Raw genomic sequence first — 20,821 nt, forward strand, 5'->3', positions numbered from 1 at the left:
GAGGCTGAAGCACTGGGGCATCCAAGTAGGTCTTTCCAGCACCAAGTTTGAGTGGTGGAACTCATAGCACAGTGTGGTACATACAGCTCCTCTGGGCTGCATGGCAGAAGGATCTATTTGGGAGTCTGCTCCTTAACTCTTACACTGTTCAGAAGAGTCTCAATAGAATTTGCCATATTTTCACTCACAGTCATTTGAGCACAGAACATACCTTTGTTTTTACAAATTATAACGTGCTGCTATGCTACAGCACAGGAGACAGTCTTGTTAATTGTTTGCTAGTTAAAGACGCAACTGGAGTTAAGTAACTCTCACTTCATTACAGGTTGGCCCTGTATCATACCAAAACCAGTTTCTTGTGAATGTGGTTTCCCGAGAGTACATTTTTAACAGGAGCATGCTCACGATTGTAACTGCAAGCTCAATGCCATGAATCTGTCAACATCTGGGATAAATGATAAGAGAATTTATGGGAGTTCTGTACACAGATCCCAGTGCTTTCACAGAGGCTTTATTTAGATCCTGTTACAACATGAATAGCAAAGTTTAATAAATAAAAGCTCTCTAGGTTTTTAATATCATACTAATTTTTTTTTTCAGATCTGTGTATTCTGCTGTCATTTACCTGGCATCCTTTGTGTACTCCAGCATCACTGAGTGGAGGTCCCCACAAGAATTTGCCTCACAGCCAACCACGATCTATAGCACAAATAAAATCAACTGCTATAACAAGTCAGGCAGACGTGATATATAATCAAGTTATGTTCTCCTTTTTTTTTCTTCTTTATGGGGCCTATAAAAGAGATTGCTAACAGATCTTGGACAGAAAAACCACCAAAAGTGGATGGAAAACAAAAGACACGGTATTTCAGATACTGCTTTTACTTAATAAATTTTACTTAACAGCTACTGTTATTTCCAAACAGAATCCTAACATTACATTCCTATGATCCAAATTAAATATCTAAACAAAAATTGTTACTGAAACAATAGATAGTCAATAAAATAGATAAAATAGGCAACAAATGTTGAGAAAAGGTGAAAACATTGATCAGTGGAAGATGGAAATTTCTAGAACTATCTTGTCAAACAGAAGAACAAGGAAAAAGCATAACAAGAAAATGGATGACTATTTTGATAATGCTACTTTTATATTAGTTTCTGGCTTATTTAAGACAAGGTGCTTGGAGAATGGAAAACAACTGTAAAACAACTACTTGTTGCAATACTGTAAAACAACTACTTTGTCACGGTGCAGAATCTCACCTTAAATCAAAGTAAAATACTCAGAAATGTTTCTGTGATTGTTTATTTCTATTTTCATTTACCATGACACAAGCAAATAGAAAGGGTACTTCTACTTGAACACGCTCGCATTTTCCATATGACACTCCCTTACCTTTTCTGTTTATTCACAAATTAAGGGAAAGTGGAATATTCTGCATCCTGTCTATTCTCACCTTAGAAAATAATTCCTAATATATCTGATGATCCAGTAATTTCAGGGAAAAGGCATTAGACTTTCAGTCCCTGTGACTAACCCCCAAAGCATACAGTCAGTCAGAATAATTTGACATTTTACATTTATGCAACCTTTCTGGTTCTCATTACCTACACTTCAGATTTTCCTTTAATTTCTGGTAAAAAGTCACTATTAATTATTCATTCAATTCAGCATTCTAGTTGGAAGGGGAATAATTTCTGGAGACACTATAGATGACTTTTCATTGTGTACTTTACATTGGAGAGACAGAACACTTCTTACTTTAAACTGCATCATGTATCCTGGCTGTATAATGAGCTCCCTGGAGGACAGGATGTTGTGTGTTTTGTCCTTTTTCTTGTTTGGCCAGTAGAGATGGAATGATGGATTTCCACAGAACCCTGCAGTCCTGACTGCATTAGGGTAAAAGCTCCAGTTTTCTTCATGAGAGGTGCCTTCTATTAAGATGAGTTAAATATAATTACTGCATTAGCTTGGTAAACATCAAGGCTTAGTAATGAATCCACAGAATCACTGGGTACAGTACTTTAGTAATATAGAGACTACATTTATGTTATCTGTAATGACACACAGTAAGATACTAACAGACATAACAGACATAATAGACATAATAGACATAACTGACATAATAGAGATAACAGACATCAGCTCCAGAGAGCTAATTAAAATGTTTAAATAGTAGTACTTCTAAAAAATAATATGAAATGAAACTTTAAAACCAGGAATTTAAATGAGTTGGACTGAAATAAAAATTTTTGTCTTCTTATAGGTGTGTGTATGTATATATGCGCATAAATACATGTCTGAATATACACGTATATATATGTATATATATTTACACACTCCTACAAGTAGCATGAAGAATAACATATAAACAGTACTAGTCTACAAAATAAAAAATGTTCAGAGTTAAAATGGAAGAAAGTCTGCTTGCAAGCTCACAGGTCTTAGGTAAGATAAGATAATGCCAGACAACAGATAAGCCGTGGCAGCCTGTCTTACCGTCATCAAACGTATCTACCAGCTGGCTGGGGTTGATCTCTGCTCCTCCGATCAGGATGTTATCCAGAGCCCACTGTGCCCGGTCAGGGCCTGGAACCACGATCCCGTTGCTGATGGTGAACGGCTGCCACCAGCGCAGGCGGGTGGTGTTGGTCAGGGCATGTTCGGGGAGGAGGATGTAGTCGTGCCTGACTGAGATGTATTTTTGGTAATCCATCTCATGAAGCAAAGTCCAGGATATCCCTGGGATGAAAAGATGCAGGTTGAGTAATAAGAACAAGCCTAGGGTAGAATCTTTTAAAAGAATAAAGTGAGATAGTAGGAAATAAAAAATAATAGCCGTGGTCTTCTGATAGACAAATCTTAACTTTCTAATGATAGTTGGCAACTGTTACTGCAAGAGTAATCATATAAAGAAATCAAATTGGCTGCAAGCCAGTGATGACTGAAATCAGGATTATGGAAAACTCCTGAGCAACAGATGGAAATTTTAGATGAGGAGAACACTTTACACAGACAAAAATAACTTTGCAATTAAAAATTAGCTTATTATTTTGGATCTCTGATAACTTCCCAGATATTCATGATGCTTGTGTGCAGAACAAGACTGTAGCTTTGCTGAAATGATAGAATGTACTTGCCTCCATCAATGGAATAGTCTAGCAGCACTCCCTCCTTTCTGCAAGTTGGTCTGTGGCATGTTGTCATATTGTTTTCACTCCCAATTCTCCCCCAGTACTGTAGAAACCTAAGAGTAAATGTATATGATTACATCTGTTAAAGATCTGCACAGAGACGTGCTGAAAATGTTCCAAATGCCAGCATTTTTAAGCAAGTAACTGCGCAAGTACAACAGGGCTTTCCAAAAACATTGCCTAGTGACTATCATGGGAACTTAATGAAGTTCAGCAAAGACCTGCCCCTGGGAGGGGCTAACCCCTTGCAGATGGACCAGCTGGGCACTGACTGACTGGATGGGAGCTGCTTTGGTAGCAGTTCCCTGAGAGTCCTGCTGGAAAGAGAGCTTACCATGTGTTAACAAGGTGCTCTTATATCAATGAAGGACATGAAAGAAGCTGATGAACAGAGGCAAGACCAAGGTCAAGTGAAGGATACTGGAATGGTTGGGGCTGGAACACATGCCCTGTGAGGAGAGGCTGAGGGACCATGGCTGGTTCAACCTGGAGAAGATGGCTGGGACTGGGAGACAGTGGTCATATATTGAGAAAATGGGAGGTTCTGACTGGATTTAACAGGGGAAAAAAAATCACTCTGAGAGTAAGTGAGCACTGGAACAAGCTGTCCAGACAGACTGCAGGATCTTTGTTCTTCGAGGTTTTTATAGACCTCATGGGACAAAAGCCCTGAGCAAACTGGTCTGAATTCAGTGTTACCTGGCTTTGAATGTAAGGTTGGAGTAGGGACTCCCTGAGGCCCCTTCTTTCCTGAAAGGTTGTATGATTCAGTGAACTCTTTATGAATTACAGAAGTCAGAGTTCATGGCTTCATTAAAGCCACACAGTCAAGGAAAATGTTGCTGAAGTTGGCTGTGTCCTGTCCTTCCTTAGCTTGTCTAAACTGACATAATTGCATTGCTCTCCTGGTAAGTCATCCTTTTCTATGGCATGGGAGTGGAGTGGGTCTTGTATGGGCAACCCAAGAGAAGACAACCAGCAGAGGTTATGCTCTGAACTGAGTGAGAAACACAGCTGGTGCCTCTAGGAGTGATGCCCAGGAGACTGTGGTATCTTGCCTCTTTGCAGGACAGGAGTTGCGGATTCATGAGACCCTTTCCACTGTGCAAGGGTGAGCCTTGCTCTCTGTGACTCATCTGAAAGCATCAGTGTTTTCCCCACGAAAATGACATGGAAACAGGACCTACTTTGCCCCCCGCAGGTCGAGATCTTGAGTGACAGCCTGCCTCACAGTTGCACCTCCAAAGTACAGAGTTGTGTCTTCTGCAAGAATTCCACACTCGGTACAGGTATTTCCACCTTCCAAGGACATCCATAAATCTGGTTTAATTTCTTCATTGTCAAAGCGCTCTTTCAGGAAAGTCTGTAAGTAAGGTATGCACAGGTAATTAAGATTTTAAGTCTTCTTGATGACCACAGGTGGAACTGATCTAAACGTGTTTGAAGAGCTCACGAACACTGCAAATTTTTCTCAGGATGACTGAATACAATCACTTTTGGCTGAATATTTACCCACTGAAAATGATTGGCTAAATGTGAAAATATATTAGGGCTGGATTTAACATACTTAGGAGGTAATCCATCAAACTAAAATTGGCATGTGCAAATGGGTGGATGTGTTGGGTTTGTGTGGCAAAGTTTTGATGGCAGGGGGGCTACAGGGAGGTCTTCTCTATGTATGGGAGAAAAAATATTCTATATTTTTTCCCAGCAAAACCAGTGCTGCAAAAAAATTTTAGGGTCATTGTAGTGAACATGCATTTATGCAACTGTCTGCACAAATATTTACAGTGAAAACCATCTAGAATTTATTTCTGATTTCCACTTACCCCCAGGTACAGTGAAAGCAATTGCATAACTGAAATCCTGGTCTTAAGGAGATAGTAGTAGAACTCTCCTAAAATTACCAGCATTTTATCCCTAATGTCCTTAATGTGAAGGATACATTACTATTGAAAAATTGCAAACAGACAATTATATTTGACCATGTAATTAGTGTTTCAGATGAAAAATAGAAGGTTATAATAATTCAAATGATATGATAACTTAAAAGTTAAATAGTTATATTCTCTTTAGGCAGAATTGTTGTTATCCTGTTGTTTCTGTGGAAGATATATCTATTCAGTTCTTAGCTGATGTAGAAAAAATGAGATGGCAAACACAACATTTTAAACATTTTAATTTGGGGCTCATTATATATTTTTTTCTAAAAATGTTACATTTAAAATATATTTTAACTTTTAAATTAGCAGTATCTAACTAGAGTTCACTCGTTATTGAATAACATGAATAACAGCCAGGTGAATTAATTTTCTAATTTTATGCCACTTTCCTTACTTCAGTAAGCTCCTTCTACAGGTCTTGATCAGAGATAACAATATGTGCAAGGGTGATTTGGATCCTATAATGATGATTTAAACATGAACAGTGAACTTTATCACAGCTTTTTATCACAGTGTTATTTGCAGAGGAACAAACGTTCTTGAATAATGCAGTAATAGTTTTGCGAAAAACTGATGAAAGGGCTGAAAATGGATTTGATTGTCTTCAAGCTGACAGGAATCAAAGCTAAATTTTCAGTGGGATCAATCCCTCCTCTCTCTCTCTCAGCCAAACACATGCCAAATTAATTCTTTAAAACATGAAGTAAAATTACCTTCAGGGTCTGGGTAAGGTAGCAGTTTGGACCCGAATACCCAGGGTCACAGATGCATTGCTCATTCAGGCAGTCTCCATGACCTCTGCAGTTTTCCAGACAACCAGGGCCCAGATAGAAATTATCGATGGCCCACTGCATGTCTGAGTATTTCTGGTAGAACCGAAACCTCACAGGACTAGATATAAAGGAATGAAGAGAGACATATGTATAAACCAACTTTGCTCAGTTGAAAAAAGGTGATTCAACACAATATACTTATGACTGTACTATCCTCCAAGCTTCCACAAGTAGTGGAAATATCTGTTGAAACTGATTTTATACATATACACAAAGTAGTGAACATGAATGCTGCTCGTCTGCAGTTTTCTTGGAAGAAAATGAATAAGCAGATGTTTCCCTTGTTGTGTTTCTAGGAGGGTATTCAGTCCAAGACAAAATGGGTAGAAAATTCATACTTACTTGCCCACAAGGCTTTCAGGCAGTGAGTAAGTTACTCTTTTCCATCCTTTTGTGGGAAAGAAGACAGATGGCTGTGAAACACTCCCAGAACATTTTGGATCAGCTGGTAAGCACTGAGGTACTAAGTAACTCCAGCTAACGCCAAAGTCAGTGGAATACTGCACATGGACCTGATTTTGTGCAAGTTTTTCTGAGGTTTTACATCCAACAGAAACCTATCAAAGAAGAGAACTTCAGTAATTTAGAATTTATTGTGGTGGTGGAGTTTGAAAAAGGGTTTGAACCTGAAAACTGACTGCAGAATTTTTGTTTGAAATGATGGCAATAACATGCCTGTACAGTACCAGTCATCTGCATCTTCAATATTCCCAAGACAGAACAGACACCATATTGCAAATTTTGTTTTCTTCTATTTAGCTCACATTTATGGATTTCCAGATTTTGACACTTGTGCCTCATACCCCAGTACCACATAACAAATAAAGTTAATCTCCCCTCCCACACAACCTAAGATCAGCATATTTCAGAGAAAGCCACGGATTAGGTGAACCGTCTTTATGGAGGGATATGCAAAGGGCTCTTGCAAATTCCATATATCCCTGAGTTATTTCCCTAATTTAGGTAAAGGAGTGTATGAAGGGCAGTTTGGCTGCAGGTTTGAATTACCTTGAACTGCATGATCCAGCCTTCTGTAGGAGTCAGGTCATGGGTGACTGCATAGACCTCTCTGCCGTCATGGCTCCCGCAGATCATGACACCATCAGGAGAATCACAAAATCTCTCAATTGAGCAATCATCATGGAATAACCAGTGTTCATTCACTTGAAAATAAATAGCAACACCAGTAATATACAGTGACAACATAAATTAAAGAAAACAGGGAGTGGTGTTAACCACTAAAGGTGATTCATGGCTTTATTCTGCAGCCTACGTCAGAATTATTTAGTATTGCTCCTGAGAATGTCAGTACCCTATCTTTCCCATGTACACAGGTATTACATTCAACACCTTTATTGCTGAAAGCACCTCTTACTACCTCTTGTATAAAAACTATAGCATTATTTTTTAATGTTCAAGAAGTAAGGATCTGAGATTTATTTAAAACATAAACTTCTGTTGCACTGAACATTTTTTTGGACTTTTAATAGGCATTGCCTACATGTCTGCACAAAATGTACCCCAGCACTGGTGCTTGTTAAGCCTTGTAAACATATAGAAATACATCTTGTACAAAATTTAGTTGTAAAATGAAACTTAACTTCCCTATATAATATTTTTAAAAGCTAGAAAGTAGGAAGCAGATATTCAGGATACGAAATCTGCTTAGAATAACCTGGCACTTCTTAATCACTTTTTCTTTCTTTGAAAAGAAATTAGTCTTCTAAAATTCATGCTGTAAAAAAGAAAAGTTGCATTACATCTTTTCACTTCACGTTTTGTGAACTAAAAGCAAAAGACCAGACCTCTATATGGGTCGGACTGTCCGTGATCGCCATCACAGTGAGACAAAGACTCCAGAGGCTTGGCAAGATTTGAAAATTGCTGCTCTCACTGACTTCTTGCTCTTTAATCGAGGTCCATGTGGAACCTTTACCTGTAGTTTTGTCCTCCATGAACATGTCGAAGGCGATCCTGCCGGTGGGCCCTGCATCGGCGGGGGAGCGCTCGTGCTGCGGCAGAGGAGCGCTGCTGAAGGTGTCCAGCATCACTGTCCTCTGGTCGGCTGAGCCCGAAATCAGCACGTTGTCGATGGCCCAGTCGTTCTGGTCCAGCCCATCGTGTTTAGGTTGCCACCAGCGGAACCGTGTCCCAATGGTTTTGGCATCGTAGGGAAGGAGGATGTTCACAAAGCTGAAATACAAGGTGGAAATTAGTTGTAGGAAAGCCACAGAAGGAGGACAATTTTGATGCTCTGTGCCAGGTGCTTTGACCAGGTCCACTACCTGTGTTTCTTGGAGTACATGGAAGTTGGGAAAAGAAGGAAAAAGAGTGGGTGATCTAGCCTATGTTCTTCTATGGGAAATGCCAAAATAAAAACCTTTCTAATCACTCCCAATGTCATCCCTGGCACTTCTGCAGAGTTACTGAGGAGACCTGGAACTCCAAAAATGGAGAATGAGACTGCTTCTCCTCCTTGGACTGGTATAAAGAGGGGAGAAGTATTTCTGTAAATACATAGCACTTTTACCTAAGTAGAATTATTGTAGATATAGTTCTTTAATAGTTTTTATTTTACTAGTAATAAATGTTTACTATTTTCCCCAAATCTTGCCTCTTTTATCTGCATAAACCTTCTCTCAGCTAATAGTAATTGTGTGGGGGGTGTGAAAGCAAATTGACCCAGGGCAAAACCACGACACTGACTAGTTCAAACAATGACTTTCTGCTGTTGTCAGTAAGAAACTAGATTGCAAATGTTAGCATCTTAAAGAACAGGATGAGTATCACTACAGTAGCTATTAATTTATCCTCCTGCAACCATTTACAAACCTACCGGACTGCTACAGCCTCCTAACTACTCCCGTATTTCTGGCCTAGCAGCTGCACAAATGCTCCAGCACGTGTGCCAAGACCGTTCATAAACGCCTGCAGGACTGGACAAGCTGAACTCGCAAGGATCTGACATCCAAACCACTGCAGTAACAGGTCCCACAGGTTCTTATGAAACATTCAAGACCACCCTCCTTTAGTACAGGAAATTACACAGTCAGAAAGGAGGTATCTACAAACCCGGGCTTGCTGAATTGATCATAGAAAATTTCCATTAAGAGGCTCCAGGTGATTCCACCGTTCACAGAATACTCCAGCAGCACTCCTTGGTTGCGGTTATTAGGAGTTATCAGACATCCATACATGAAATAAAACTGGATGAATTCTGCACTTGTGAGGTTCAAATCCACTGTAACTAACATACGGCTGCAGCCCTGAAAAGCAATGAAAAAATATGTTGGCTGGCAAAACTTATGTTCATAAAAACTATTAGACTATGCAGTCACTCTTAATGTAACCTCATGCTGTAAAAATTCTAAAATTGTACAAAGTTTTTAAATTATGTCAAAGGTTAAGCTACAACAGAACAATATATAGAAGACATAATTTCAGTTACATTCCACTTTAGAAATGCCTGTTGTGTACTCATATATGTTGCTACTTATTCCTACAGCTTATGGCATTCAGTATCCATAACTGTATTCACCTTTCTTCTGAATACAAGAGTTGCAAAAATCTATGCTTCCAGTGTAAATCAGAAGGTTTTCCATGCAGAATTAATGAATCACTGATTATGTGCTTATGGCTCAATTTATGCAAACCATGAAACGGCAAAGCAATTTTAACATGTGTGTTTTCCACAATCCCTAATATATTTCGGATTGCTTAGTCTATTAATTAGTGATGCCTACTTAGTCCTACTGGGAGGAAGTGGAAATTTAGTGCTTCTGTTAGTTTATTTTAGAAAACTTTTGTTGGTTTGAACCTAGTTATAAAATTGATGTCAGAGATCTACAAGCATAAATTTTACATGTTTCTAAAATACTATTTGGTCGTTTTTGTAATCTCCAGGTTATCTGTTAGCCAACTATAGTTCAGCAGCAGTCTGGGTTATATACCTGTGTATGTAGCTAACATAGGAAATTTTACTGTGAGCTTTCTCTGAAAACACCAAACTGTGAAACATCTGAAGGATGAGGCTACTCATGGATGCAACGTGCTCTAGGATGACCCTGCCTGAGCAGGGAGGTTGGACCAGATGACCCACTGTGGTCCCTTCCAACCTTACCCACTCCATGATTCTGTATTTTCAAGGACCATGTGCAAGTTATAAAAGTGCAAATAGCTGGTTATTAATTTACCTCTGCGGTCTGATTAGAAGCCACATCAAACTTCGGTCTTTGGAAGTTGTAAGTGCTATGAGGAGGCTGGGTGAGTGAAATGGAATGTCTGCATACTTACACTGTGCTTTAACCTATCAGCTCCACTTCCAGCCCCTCTATAGCTCCTTTCAGGAGGCACACACATTGTATCTCATTCTTCTGGCTGCAGCATAGTGAAGAACATGGTATCAGCTTTACTGGAGAGTTTCTGGCTGGCCCTAGTCTGTACGACCTGTCTGACTTCGACCTTCAGCTAGTCAAAGAATATAATTTTAAAAACTATTTTATATATTTAATATGTTATGCTGCTTTTTTTAACACCTTGCTGTTTATTTGAATTTTTAAATCAGTCTCATTTATACTGTCAGATGGAGTGAGCTGGTCTCTGTGCTGAACACACACCCCACTGAAGTGAAGAGCCATCCCAGAGGCGACGGCCCCACAGACTGTGCTCAGTTTGCCCCCGTTCACCGTCAGCCAGTTCTGGTTCGACGGGGAGCGGTTGAAGTTGTCTTTCAGTTGTGTTGGAAGGGGAGTCTCTGGCTCGTCGCAGTACAGCCCACCCCAGTGCTCATCGCAGCTGCAGAGGAAAACAAATGCAAAAATCAGCTGGCAAAGGCCCTGCACGGAGGTTTAATCAGTGCCATGTTGTTCCACTTCAAGGTGCCATCTTTTTCCACACAGAAGCTGTCTGCATCATTTACTAGCACACAACTGGTATGTGGGGGTTTCAAACATCTGCCACATTTTGTAGTTAGCAAAAATGACTTTAGGAAGGCTTAGTATTATGTATCATTCAAGCTGCTAATACAGAGCACACTCCTGAACACAGTAAAATCAGGAAAATACACTGCTTGTATGGATAAGCTTAAGAGAATGTGCCAGGCCTAGGAATGTCCTGCTAATGTTAAAGTTCCTGTAAAACTTTGGTAGATGGGTGCTTTCTTGTTGTTTCTTTATATAGTTCTCCCTTTTTCCTCCTCTGAAAAACACTCTTGTAATGTGTCAAAGACTGGATAACAGCATGGAAATGCGTTCTGCTACTATGAGATTTCACCACAGAGATTGTGTCTTGGTACTTCAGTGCTGTCAGGATAGAGAACACAATAATATGTCTATTCTGCAGTGAAATATATTTCTAACAAATATAGTCACAGTGCAATTATACAGCCACTCTCCCATTTCTGTTGCCATTTGTGGCTGGGAAAAAAAGCAATACATCCATCTGGAAGGTATTTCTCGCTTGCCAAGACAGGCAGATCTGGGGAGATCTGGTTGTTGTTTGTTAGCTTTGCAGGATTCTATGTCGACTGTTATGCAGACAGTTTGAGGATCAAGCCAGTCTGCCTACCCTGGCAAACCCTACCATGGAGCAGATGCATCAGACCATCAAGTTAACACCAGTCAAAAGGCAAAATCTGGCCTTCTGAATAACTGGCATATATCCTGCTTAGTGGACACGTTCCACTTCCAGCCCAGGTTCTCTGCACCAAGAATCAGGCTGAGAGCACAGGACCATGGTGTGAAATCCCTTGGGAATAAGGATGACAGCTTCTGGGAAGCTGCAGGACTGTAGGTCCTTAGAGGGGTGTGCAAACCCAAGAGCTATCTTCTCCCTACCTGGTGGGAGGGGAATCAAGATGCAGCAGAGGCAGCAGCAGAGGCGATGCTTTGCCACTGAGGAAAGGACTGTCTGCATTGGCCATGGTGTGGGAACAGGCAGAGGTCTGGCAGAGCCAACCCCCACACTTACCCTTCTGCTTGTTATTTCTGTTCCCAGGTGGTCCTAGAGCCCTGCTCAGTTTTAACAGCAAAAAACACCTTGCTTCGAAAAATCGTATCACAGTTTTTCCTGAAAGTTCATTAAAATGGCAGAGGAGGATTGAAATGCTGCCGTGCTGGGTAGGACAGGGAACAGATGGCACTTACACACAGTTGTCCTGGGTGCACTTCCCATGGCCACTGCACATGTCTATGCAGCCATCCCCGATGTAGACGTTGTCGATTGCCCACGTTTGCTGCTTATCGAAAGGAGCGGGCTGGTGCCAGCGGAAACGGGTGGCTTGAGACCTTGGGAGGGAAAGACAGACAGAAAGGTCTATTTCTAGCTAAGCTAATCTTTATTTTGACTGAAAGGAAATGTCAGTCTTGAGGCTAGGCTGCTCTTGGAAGACCTGTTTGGTATCAGCACAACTGAGGGCTGATTCCTGACAACGACAGCGTCATTCCAAGAAGAGGGCGCCCACATTTTGAGAACAGCACAAAGCGCAGGTCCTTGTTAGCACGCTGAGAGTGTGAGAGGTGGGAAAGGGACCACTGGCAAAAGGAAAACTAGTGGGCCATAGTTGATGTAGTGGAGAGGAGGACAGGAAGAAGGTGCTACATCCAAATGGAAGCTCAGTCATAACCATATCCCAGCACTCATCCAAACTTGAGCGATAGCTGGGAGCTGGATCAAGCCAGAAACCTCCACGACCTCCGGGTTTCACGCAGAGCCAGAGTTTTGTTGCTTCAGTCCAAGTCAGCAAACTAACTCAACTTTTTCTCTATGAATTCTCCCAACTACACGTAGGTAAGAGCAGCTCTACAGAGTGGGTTGGCTCCCAGGCAAGATGCTGCCATTGTAAATCTACAGGGGACAGATGAGAGAGCCCATGCAGGGCTTGCAGTGTTATCCATGTTTTGCAGTTTCTTCCCTCCCGTCCACCCAGGGTTTCACTGGAAATGCAAAGACATGATCTGTGGTGTGATCCTGGCTCTTTTCAGTAAATCATTTTCATTTTATTGATTAAAAGGGGCTTAGCTCCCTATATGTGAATTAAATGTCTCAGCTCCCAAAACTGATGATGAAAATCCACCCAAAACAGCCAGGGGATGCCAAAGAGCTATTCAGCTCATGCAGGTGCAGACTGTGAGTCAAGAGCTGTGAGGAGATGAATTTCTGTAACTTGTCAAAAATACCATTATAAATTCAAGGTGGTCTCTGTTTTGCTGTACAGCACTAGATGGCAGCATTGAACTTCTTGTAGTCTGTTTTCTTTTACAACTCAAAGAGAAATCACAATTACTGTAAACACCAAAACAAATAAACAGCAAAACCCCCAAGTAAAAGTGTAAAAATGGACCTTTTATGATAAGGTCAATATTATTCCATTAATTATTTCTTTATGAATATGCTGCATGAGGTGAACACATAACATGTTTATCTAAAGAGAAATCTACTGTGAGCTGTCTAGCTGCTCACCAAATAGCATTTTTTAAAGAAATGTAAAAATTTTGAGGAAGTCCCTTAGGAATAAAGACAAGCACCTATATCTTACACTGGCTGCTTTAGGTTTGGTGCTTTACTAACAATTTATAGAGCTAATGCTCCTATGAGAAGTTGTATTTGCATTTTAAAATCAGCTCTGATTTTAGGTTCACTGCTTTCTACAGGCCAGAGGTTACATAGTGGTCTGGAGTACAGGAGCCCTAAAAAGCTATGCAAACATGGGTGGTGAGCACGAGGCTAAACTATTGACTACATAGCCTGCATGTCCCTAAAACATACAGGCACAAAAAACTGGAGACACACGCCTGCTATTACACAGCTTGAAATAATAAAGCAGTGTAAAAATTATACTGCATCTAGACCAAAAGACCTTTTAGCTGCACCATTCCTTATCCTAAAGCTTAACATCTCCCCTTATGAGATAAGGTTGTAATAACCTCTCTCATGCAATGCCTACCTTAATGTCTTTGGAAAATGGTATTACTTGAGCCAACAAATACAATTATCAGATTGGACAGAAGGGCAATCTTTGCCTCAGTAGGGCATCAAACTTCTTTTGACATACACTGCTCAAAAAACTCTCTGGTTTTAAAATCATAGTTATTCATAAATCTGAGTTTATCTCAGGTGGTAGCGTCCTTTCAGATCCAAATTCAATTGGTTTGGAACATCAACCCCAGCCCTTATTTATCCTGTTCAACCCCAGGAAGACTGCCCTGAATGCAAATTTACAGTCTTTGTACAAGAACTGTTGGGGTAATGGATTTTACAGACAATATGTGGTGAAGCAGTACAAAAAAAGGAAGCAGAGAAGATCAATGCTGGGAACAACTCCTAAAAAAGTACTATTACTTGACATAATTGCACTGAAGATAAGGAAGAGTCTAGATGCTCCAAATGATTAGTAGTAGAGCATGGACTTTTCCACTACTAATTTCAAAATGTGTGGAAACTGTATAGGTGCTCTTGGTACAACTGCTAAAAAATAAATGTCTCTGTTTCCAAACTCATGGGCATTAGCTGGCATCTTTCACGATAACCTTCTGAAGGCTCTGCCTGCACTGTGGTACTTCTGTGCCTGTAGTTGGCTCAGCCTCAGCCTATGGGAGGAGATTGGGCTCAGCAGGAGGAGCAAAGTATCAGATTGTGCTGAAAACCCCACGCCCTCTCTACCTGTGTTTGCAGGGCTTTTCTCTGGGCTTTGCCAGGTATCTCCATGCAGGGGACAGTCGCAGCTGTCACTGCAAAACAGCACATCTAAAAGGATGTCAGCTGGAAGGCTGAACTACCCAGTTGTCCCTAGGTGGATCTTTTAGACAAACAATTCAAAAATCCAGCAGTTTTCAGGGCTTTGTAGAAAACATGGCAGCACCCCCAATAGCACTGCAGCCTCCCAACAAATCCCACAGTTTTTCTTCCCTCAAAGACAAAAGAATGTGGGAAAAGGAAGAGGAGGTGGAAATGGGTCATGAGTATAAACAATAAAGAGAGCATCTAAGCTGAGAGAAACACAAAGGATACAAGGAATGCACAGAAAAACAAGAGGCCTGAAAAGTGCTGTATTTAAAACACACAACAACAACAAGCACAGGGTGCAGTGGGGATTCAGCCAGTCCAATTAGCCACCAAAACAACCAGAATTTAGTGAGGCTGATGATAATGTGATTCTTTATAGTGTTCCCTCTGTTCCTTGCTAGAACAAGAATTTCCTATCTATAAATAAGAAAAGTAAACACACACACGTAGGAGCTTTGCAATTTTTATGCAAAGCAGGATGAAGCTTCATTTACTTATACTTATTTGTTGCTGTATACATGCATCAAACAGAAATGCAAGGTATTATGCAATTACTTTAATGCTATAATGTGTCACGATGTTATAAATACCTAGTTATGCATTTAGATTTAGTCTGCAGAAAACCAAAAGAGATACCTCGTATAGGGAGGCAGAGGCAAAGTAACCCGGGTCCACTTGTTGAAAGTGTCCGAAATGAGAATCCTCTGGAGATGGTACTTGTTGCATTCCACGTTAGTGGGAAGACAGTCTCTCAGAATTGGGTGCCAGGAGAGCCCAAGGTCCACTGAATATTCCAGTTCAATAGCTAAGGGTGGAAAGATGGTAAGTTACTTAACTTAGAGACTTACATCCATAGTTCTACAACAAAGTGCAAGCCTACACTGACAAAATAACCACTCAGAACTTTTCAAACCCTTGTGTCAGAAGCACAAAGCCACCTCCTTTGGTGACAGTTCTAGAGGATACATTACATGTTGCTCAGCAAGTATAGCTCAGGAAAAGTCTGCAGCACATCTCTGCATCTGCCACCTACCTCAAGGGACCACAGGTGCAAAGACAAAATCATCTCTTAAGTTGCCAGGATTAAGTCAAGCCAATTTTTGTCGCTACGGCGTGCAAGAAAATGATGTGACAGCATCACGATCACCAATTTTTTTTTTGTTTTTGTTTTTCAGGCTGAAGAGCGAGATTCAGCTGGATGTAAATGGTGATAAGGCAGAGCAACACTCAAACTTTTGGCTCTGTCTCAAGATGGTTTAGTCACTCTTCCACCCTTCCTCCAGACCAGCTCATTTCATTATCCAGCATAAACAATTTTAATTTGAGTTTGTTAGTCAGTGAGCTTGTTTTCATTCAAACAGTCTAGCCACATTAAACTAATGTATTCATTTCTCAGTGAAAGTCAGCAATTTCATTGTTTTCATGTCTATGGCTTATAAACTTTTATTATGCAAAATAAAGGTTAGTCAAGCTTACTAAATACTTCAGGTTAAACTTTCACGCAGCCATTAACAAGTAAATAATAATAGGCACAGAACTGTAACTTGAAGTAAATGTTCCAGCTGCCAGGCATTCTGGCTGTGTAGAACAGGAGAGTGGTTTGCAGCGACAGGGGTGATAAATCTGTGATCTTTTTTTGATTACTACAGACCCATTTCTTCTACCTTCATGCAGAGGGAATGACCCTTAATCACCCAGCCAGTCCTACTTGATGTTTCAGCACAGAAGACAGTGCTACAGAAATACAAGGACAAGTGGATACGAACAAGGGTAAGTGAGTTTTTAGTGTTAAATCTCCCTCATCAAAATGAAGCACTTTACTCATCATGACTGGAAGCATGATTAGGTAGTGTCTTGCCTAATTTAATACGAAGTTAAGATAATGGTAAGTGTTGTAGACAACAAGACAAAAAACAAAACAAAAAAAAAAGGAAAAAGAAAAAAGAAGGAATCGTTTCTTTGTCAGTATAGAGCTCAGCTGCCAAAACACTTTTAAATGTAGAGATGATCTTAGGATGTTGCAGTCTTTTTAATACCAAAAGAAAAATATATTGTTAAGCACGTGAGAAGCAAAATTAGAGAAGCCGCTTCAGGGACTCCCTGTAAAATCTTTTTCTGTTTTTACACAGAATTCTAGAGGAATTGTCAGCAACCCAGTGAATTAACACATACCACATGATGGTTATTATATTCTTCTCCTCATAGAAAACCCCTATACTCCAAAACCTACCATAAAAGAATTTAATTTAAGATACACAAACACGCATTCAAAAGCTGGAAAGACCTATTTCTTGTGCACCTTAAAAACCACATAACGAGCCAATTTTTAATTTCTATGTGATGCATACTGAGAACAGAGCACATTTTTGTTTATTTGTGTATCTGTATGTATATATGTGTATATAAACATTTAAAGTCTGGCTCTGCACTCAATACACATCATATGGAAAAAAGGAAATGTAATAATTAAAAATCACATGTGTACATAAACATATATGTACATGTATATGTACATATATATACACACACACACATGCATTTATCTATGCACACATTCCTACACATTCACACGTGGATAAATATATATCTATATATGGTTAGTATTTCATATGGAAGATATAGATTTTGGCAGTTGATGCTGCCTTAGCAGTGTCAGATGTATGTTGTTATAAATGATTTCTTAGATATAGAAGTACAAGTGAGATCAGAACTGAGACTTCCTACACCAAAAATGCAAAACCACAAAGTGAGAAACATATGCTGGGGACACCGAGTTGCTTATTATTAGGACCACAGCACCACCCCAGGCAGTGAATGTTATATACTGGTGAATGGATTTAAGTAAGGCAGCTGTTAAGTCTTGTTCTTTAATGGACTGAACTGCAGCTTAAATGCTTGGAGGGAATAATAGACTTCAGTTTATCTTAGGCTTCAGACACCTAGAATAAACAAGCTGATGTTACAATTTCTAACGGAAGCATGCAGCTTTCTTTTTTTTCTCAGTTCTTGTTACAATGAATAATGATACCAGAAAACAAGTGAACTTTCCTCTACAGTGGAGGAGAGTAAGGGCAGAAAGTACTAAGAAGTCATTACCATAACAGGAGTCTGTGACAGAGCAGGATGCTGCAAAATCTATTTGCAAGAAAGAGTCTTCGTTGATAACAATGTCAGTGGTGACAACGTAGCGAGTGCTGGCTTTCTCAATGAACACCAGAGCATCCCCAGTAGAGCCACAGACTGGCATCTTCGTTCCACCAGGATGGAGCAGCCACTTTCTGCTATCCAGTGTGGTGAAATCATCTTCCAATACTGTATTGCCAGAGATATTTCCTCCAATAAGAATCTGAAACATTACGTAAGAAATTGTTATTGAAAAGAAAAAATGTCTAGAAGTCTTCACAAGCATTCATGTGACTTAGCAACCTGGAGGAGGAAGAGATGTGCCAGTCTATGTATATATATTCTGCTGGTCCAAAATGGACAAATTCACTTAGTAAAGAGTTCAGGCTATGAGGAAGGGGAATATCTCTTTCCTATCATGGAGCCCTAAAGAGATTGGCTCAACTATACAAATCTGAAGTTCAGGGAGAGGAATTCCATCCTTGATGAAATTAAACTGTTCACAAAAATAACTGTTAATAGAAGCAAAGTAATTGCATTGTTGTTTTTCCTACTGACTGTTCAGCTCTACTGGTATGCTACTATCAGGTTGCACCTGCTGATAGAAGTGGGGAAATAGTCTCTATTTTGCCATTGACTGCAAGACACCAACGTTTTACTATTCAACAGGTAGAATGAATTTTCATTTGTTACTCTGAATTCAGTTTCAGACTGTTCTGAACTAATATACCTACATTCAATGAAGACACAGAAATGGGAGAAGGAGGATTTTTTAATTTCTAAAAGGAGGGATGGGACATAAAATTTTGTAACCGTGACATTAAAGTGGCTGGGTTTTTCCTAATAATCTGAACTAACTTCTTTAAAAAGAGCATTCATAAATATTTAAGCAAGTTGAACTTGGACAGCCCAATACGACTACTAAGAGCACAACCACTTTAGTGGGGTTTCTTGTCATAGAATCATAGAATCATAGAATCATAGAATCATAGAATAGATTGGGTTGGAAAAGACCTCCAAGATCATCAAGTCCAACCCCAGATCCAACTCCAATTATTGTGATTTATATGAAGTCATACAAAGTAATATAATAATCTTTATAGAAGCAAATATCAAAGATGAAACAAAACCTTGTTTTCATATAGATTGATACTTTTCTATAGTTTTTTCCTATTACATTTTACCAAGCCAATTACATATTTGGATACATTTTAAATGAAGGTTTTTGAAGTTTGAAATCAGACTTGCATTTTGCATGGTAAGGCCTTCTGCAATGTGAACCTGAGCCTCTACCCACATATAAAAGACCTTCCTAGCTTCAAAACAGGCGTTCAGTAGCCCGCATGGAAACGGTGCATTAAAAACATGAGTTCAGCAAACAGTACTCGTGCTCTAAATATCTTTTTACAAACTTTTCTCAGTGAAATGATACATGCTAACAAAAGCGAAACATTAAGACCAAAAGCAGATTCAAATTGTGTTAAACCCAATCCCCCCCTGCAAAGATTCCTTACCTGGTCGATTACCCAGGGGCTGTAGAAATGCCCGTTTTCAGATGGTTGCCACCAGCGAAGCCGAGTGGAGCTCGAACGGGCCTTCAAGGGAATTTCCAGGGCAATGTATCGTCCCACGTTGCTGGAGTTACTGAAGAGGAATTCCTGGAGAAGGCTCCACGTGAGGCCCCCGTTGAGCGAATACTGCAGTAGCACAGGCTGGCTCCTGGGGTCAGGGACCCCCTTGCCACATCCCAGTCTCATGAAGAACTGCACAAATCTAACAGGGGGAGCACTTACTGGAAAGATTTATTTTTTACAGCATCCTACACAACAAACTGGAGAGTTTGTCTGTTGACTAGCCCTGTGATTTCTTGCTGTAAGAGTCAGCTTTAGGAGATCTTATGATTTCCTTTTCAAAGCTTCCAGAATATAAGTAGACAGACAGGTGGGATGACAAAAGTTCATTTTGCCTGTGTAGTAGCTTGCCAGGCATAAGAGGCTGAACAAAGCTGGCCATTTATGTTTTGAGCTTTTGTCTGCATAGCAGATGGTGTTGCAAGTATCAGAAACATAATCCTGGGTGAAATTTTTATCCTTGCATCCCATGAGTACAGATTTTAGTGGCAGAAAAGCAACGGTGCTCTAAGTAGATCATAATTTGCTAGGAATCTGCTGAAATGCTTAAATTCAAAATAAGCATCCCAGTTTTCCACTGGCATAAACCAGAGAAAATATGGACAGGAGAACAAAGCACATTTCACTTTCAGGTGTCATTTTGTCCATTTAGTCAGCCTAGGAAATTTGTCTAAATTACACCGTTTAAATGTGCCAGCTTCCCTGAATCCAGCCCAAGCCACCCAGGGACACCAGTGCTTTCATCCCCCAGTTAATTGGCTTCTCCAAAGCAGCACAATAGACTTGTATCAAACTGTGAAATTCTTCCCGTCAGCTGATGCTCATAAATAGCTCTACTGTGCACTTGGAGTGGAGGGAACTGCTGCTGTAATGATATTTACTTATTGGACTTGTGGGGATATTACAAGTATTAATTCATGTTTGCACAGTTTTTGCACAGCTTAAGAGTGTTGTATCTGTTTTAATTATTATTGCATTAGTGCTGCCTGGCTCATAGTTAAATGAAGTGGAGCAAAAGAAGTTTTTTATCAAAAATCTTTTTCTGGTTTGATCTGCAGGTAGAGCCGCTGGGAGTGGAGGCTGCAGAGGTGCTGGGCAGACAAAGCTTCAATAAAACACCAGACCTAGAAGTCAATTAATTCTAGTCCTCGCTGCGAGTCACAGTTTCTCTTGCTACTATATATAACTGCTTTCACTATAGATTATATCCACCTCCATGTACCAGACATAACATATTGCTTGTGCTGTAAAGGAGCACTGGGTACCCCCATGGATCAACATATCAACCCTAATGGATTTGCTTCACTGC

At 40.1% G+C, this 20,821-nt stretch overlaps 1 protein-coding gene across 3 annotated transcripts in view; it reads right to left on the bottom strand.

The window, feature by feature from the left end:
* RELN (reelin) overlaps positions 1-20,821 on the bottom strand; it is a 281,279-nt gene that overhangs the window by 14,247 nt on the left and 246,211 nt on the right. For all 3 annotated transcript variants that reach the window (XM_027888170.1, XM_027888169.1, XM_027888168.1), the window contains exons 44-58: positions 19,396-19,654; positions 17,855-18,104; positions 15,395-15,563; positions 12,121-12,261; positions 10,594-10,771; positions 9,050-9,243; positions 7,914-8,170; positions 6,986-7,140; positions 6,320-6,534; positions 5,858-6,035; positions 4,389-4,564; positions 3,148-3,254; positions 2,507-2,749; positions 1,766-1,941; positions 626-699 (exon numbers count right to left, since the gene is read on the bottom strand). In XM_027888170.1, coding sequence (XP_027743971.1) covers positions 626-699; positions 1,766-1,941; positions 2,507-2,749; positions 3,148-3,254; positions 4,389-4,564; positions 5,858-6,035; positions 6,320-6,534; positions 6,986-7,140; positions 7,914-8,170; positions 9,050-9,243; positions 10,594-10,771; positions 12,121-12,261; positions 15,395-15,563; positions 17,855-18,104; positions 19,396-19,654 — 2,772 coding nt within the window. The remainder of the gene's footprint in view (positions 1-625; positions 700-1,765; positions 1,942-2,506; positions 2,750-3,147; positions 3,255-4,388; positions 4,565-5,857; positions 6,036-6,319; positions 6,535-6,985; positions 7,141-7,913; positions 8,171-9,049; positions 9,244-10,593; positions 10,772-12,120; positions 12,262-15,394; positions 15,564-17,854; positions 18,105-19,395; positions 19,655-20,821) is intronic.

Source organism: Empidonax traillii, unplaced genomic scaffold, assembly GCF_003031625.1.
Source record: "Empidonax traillii isolate 1590-97213 ecotype Southwest subspecies unplaced genomic scaffold, ASM303162v1 scaffold234:size820800, whole genome shotgun sequence".
NCBI lineage: Eukaryota > Metazoa > Chordata > Aves > Passeriformes > Tyrannidae > Empidonax > Empidonax traillii.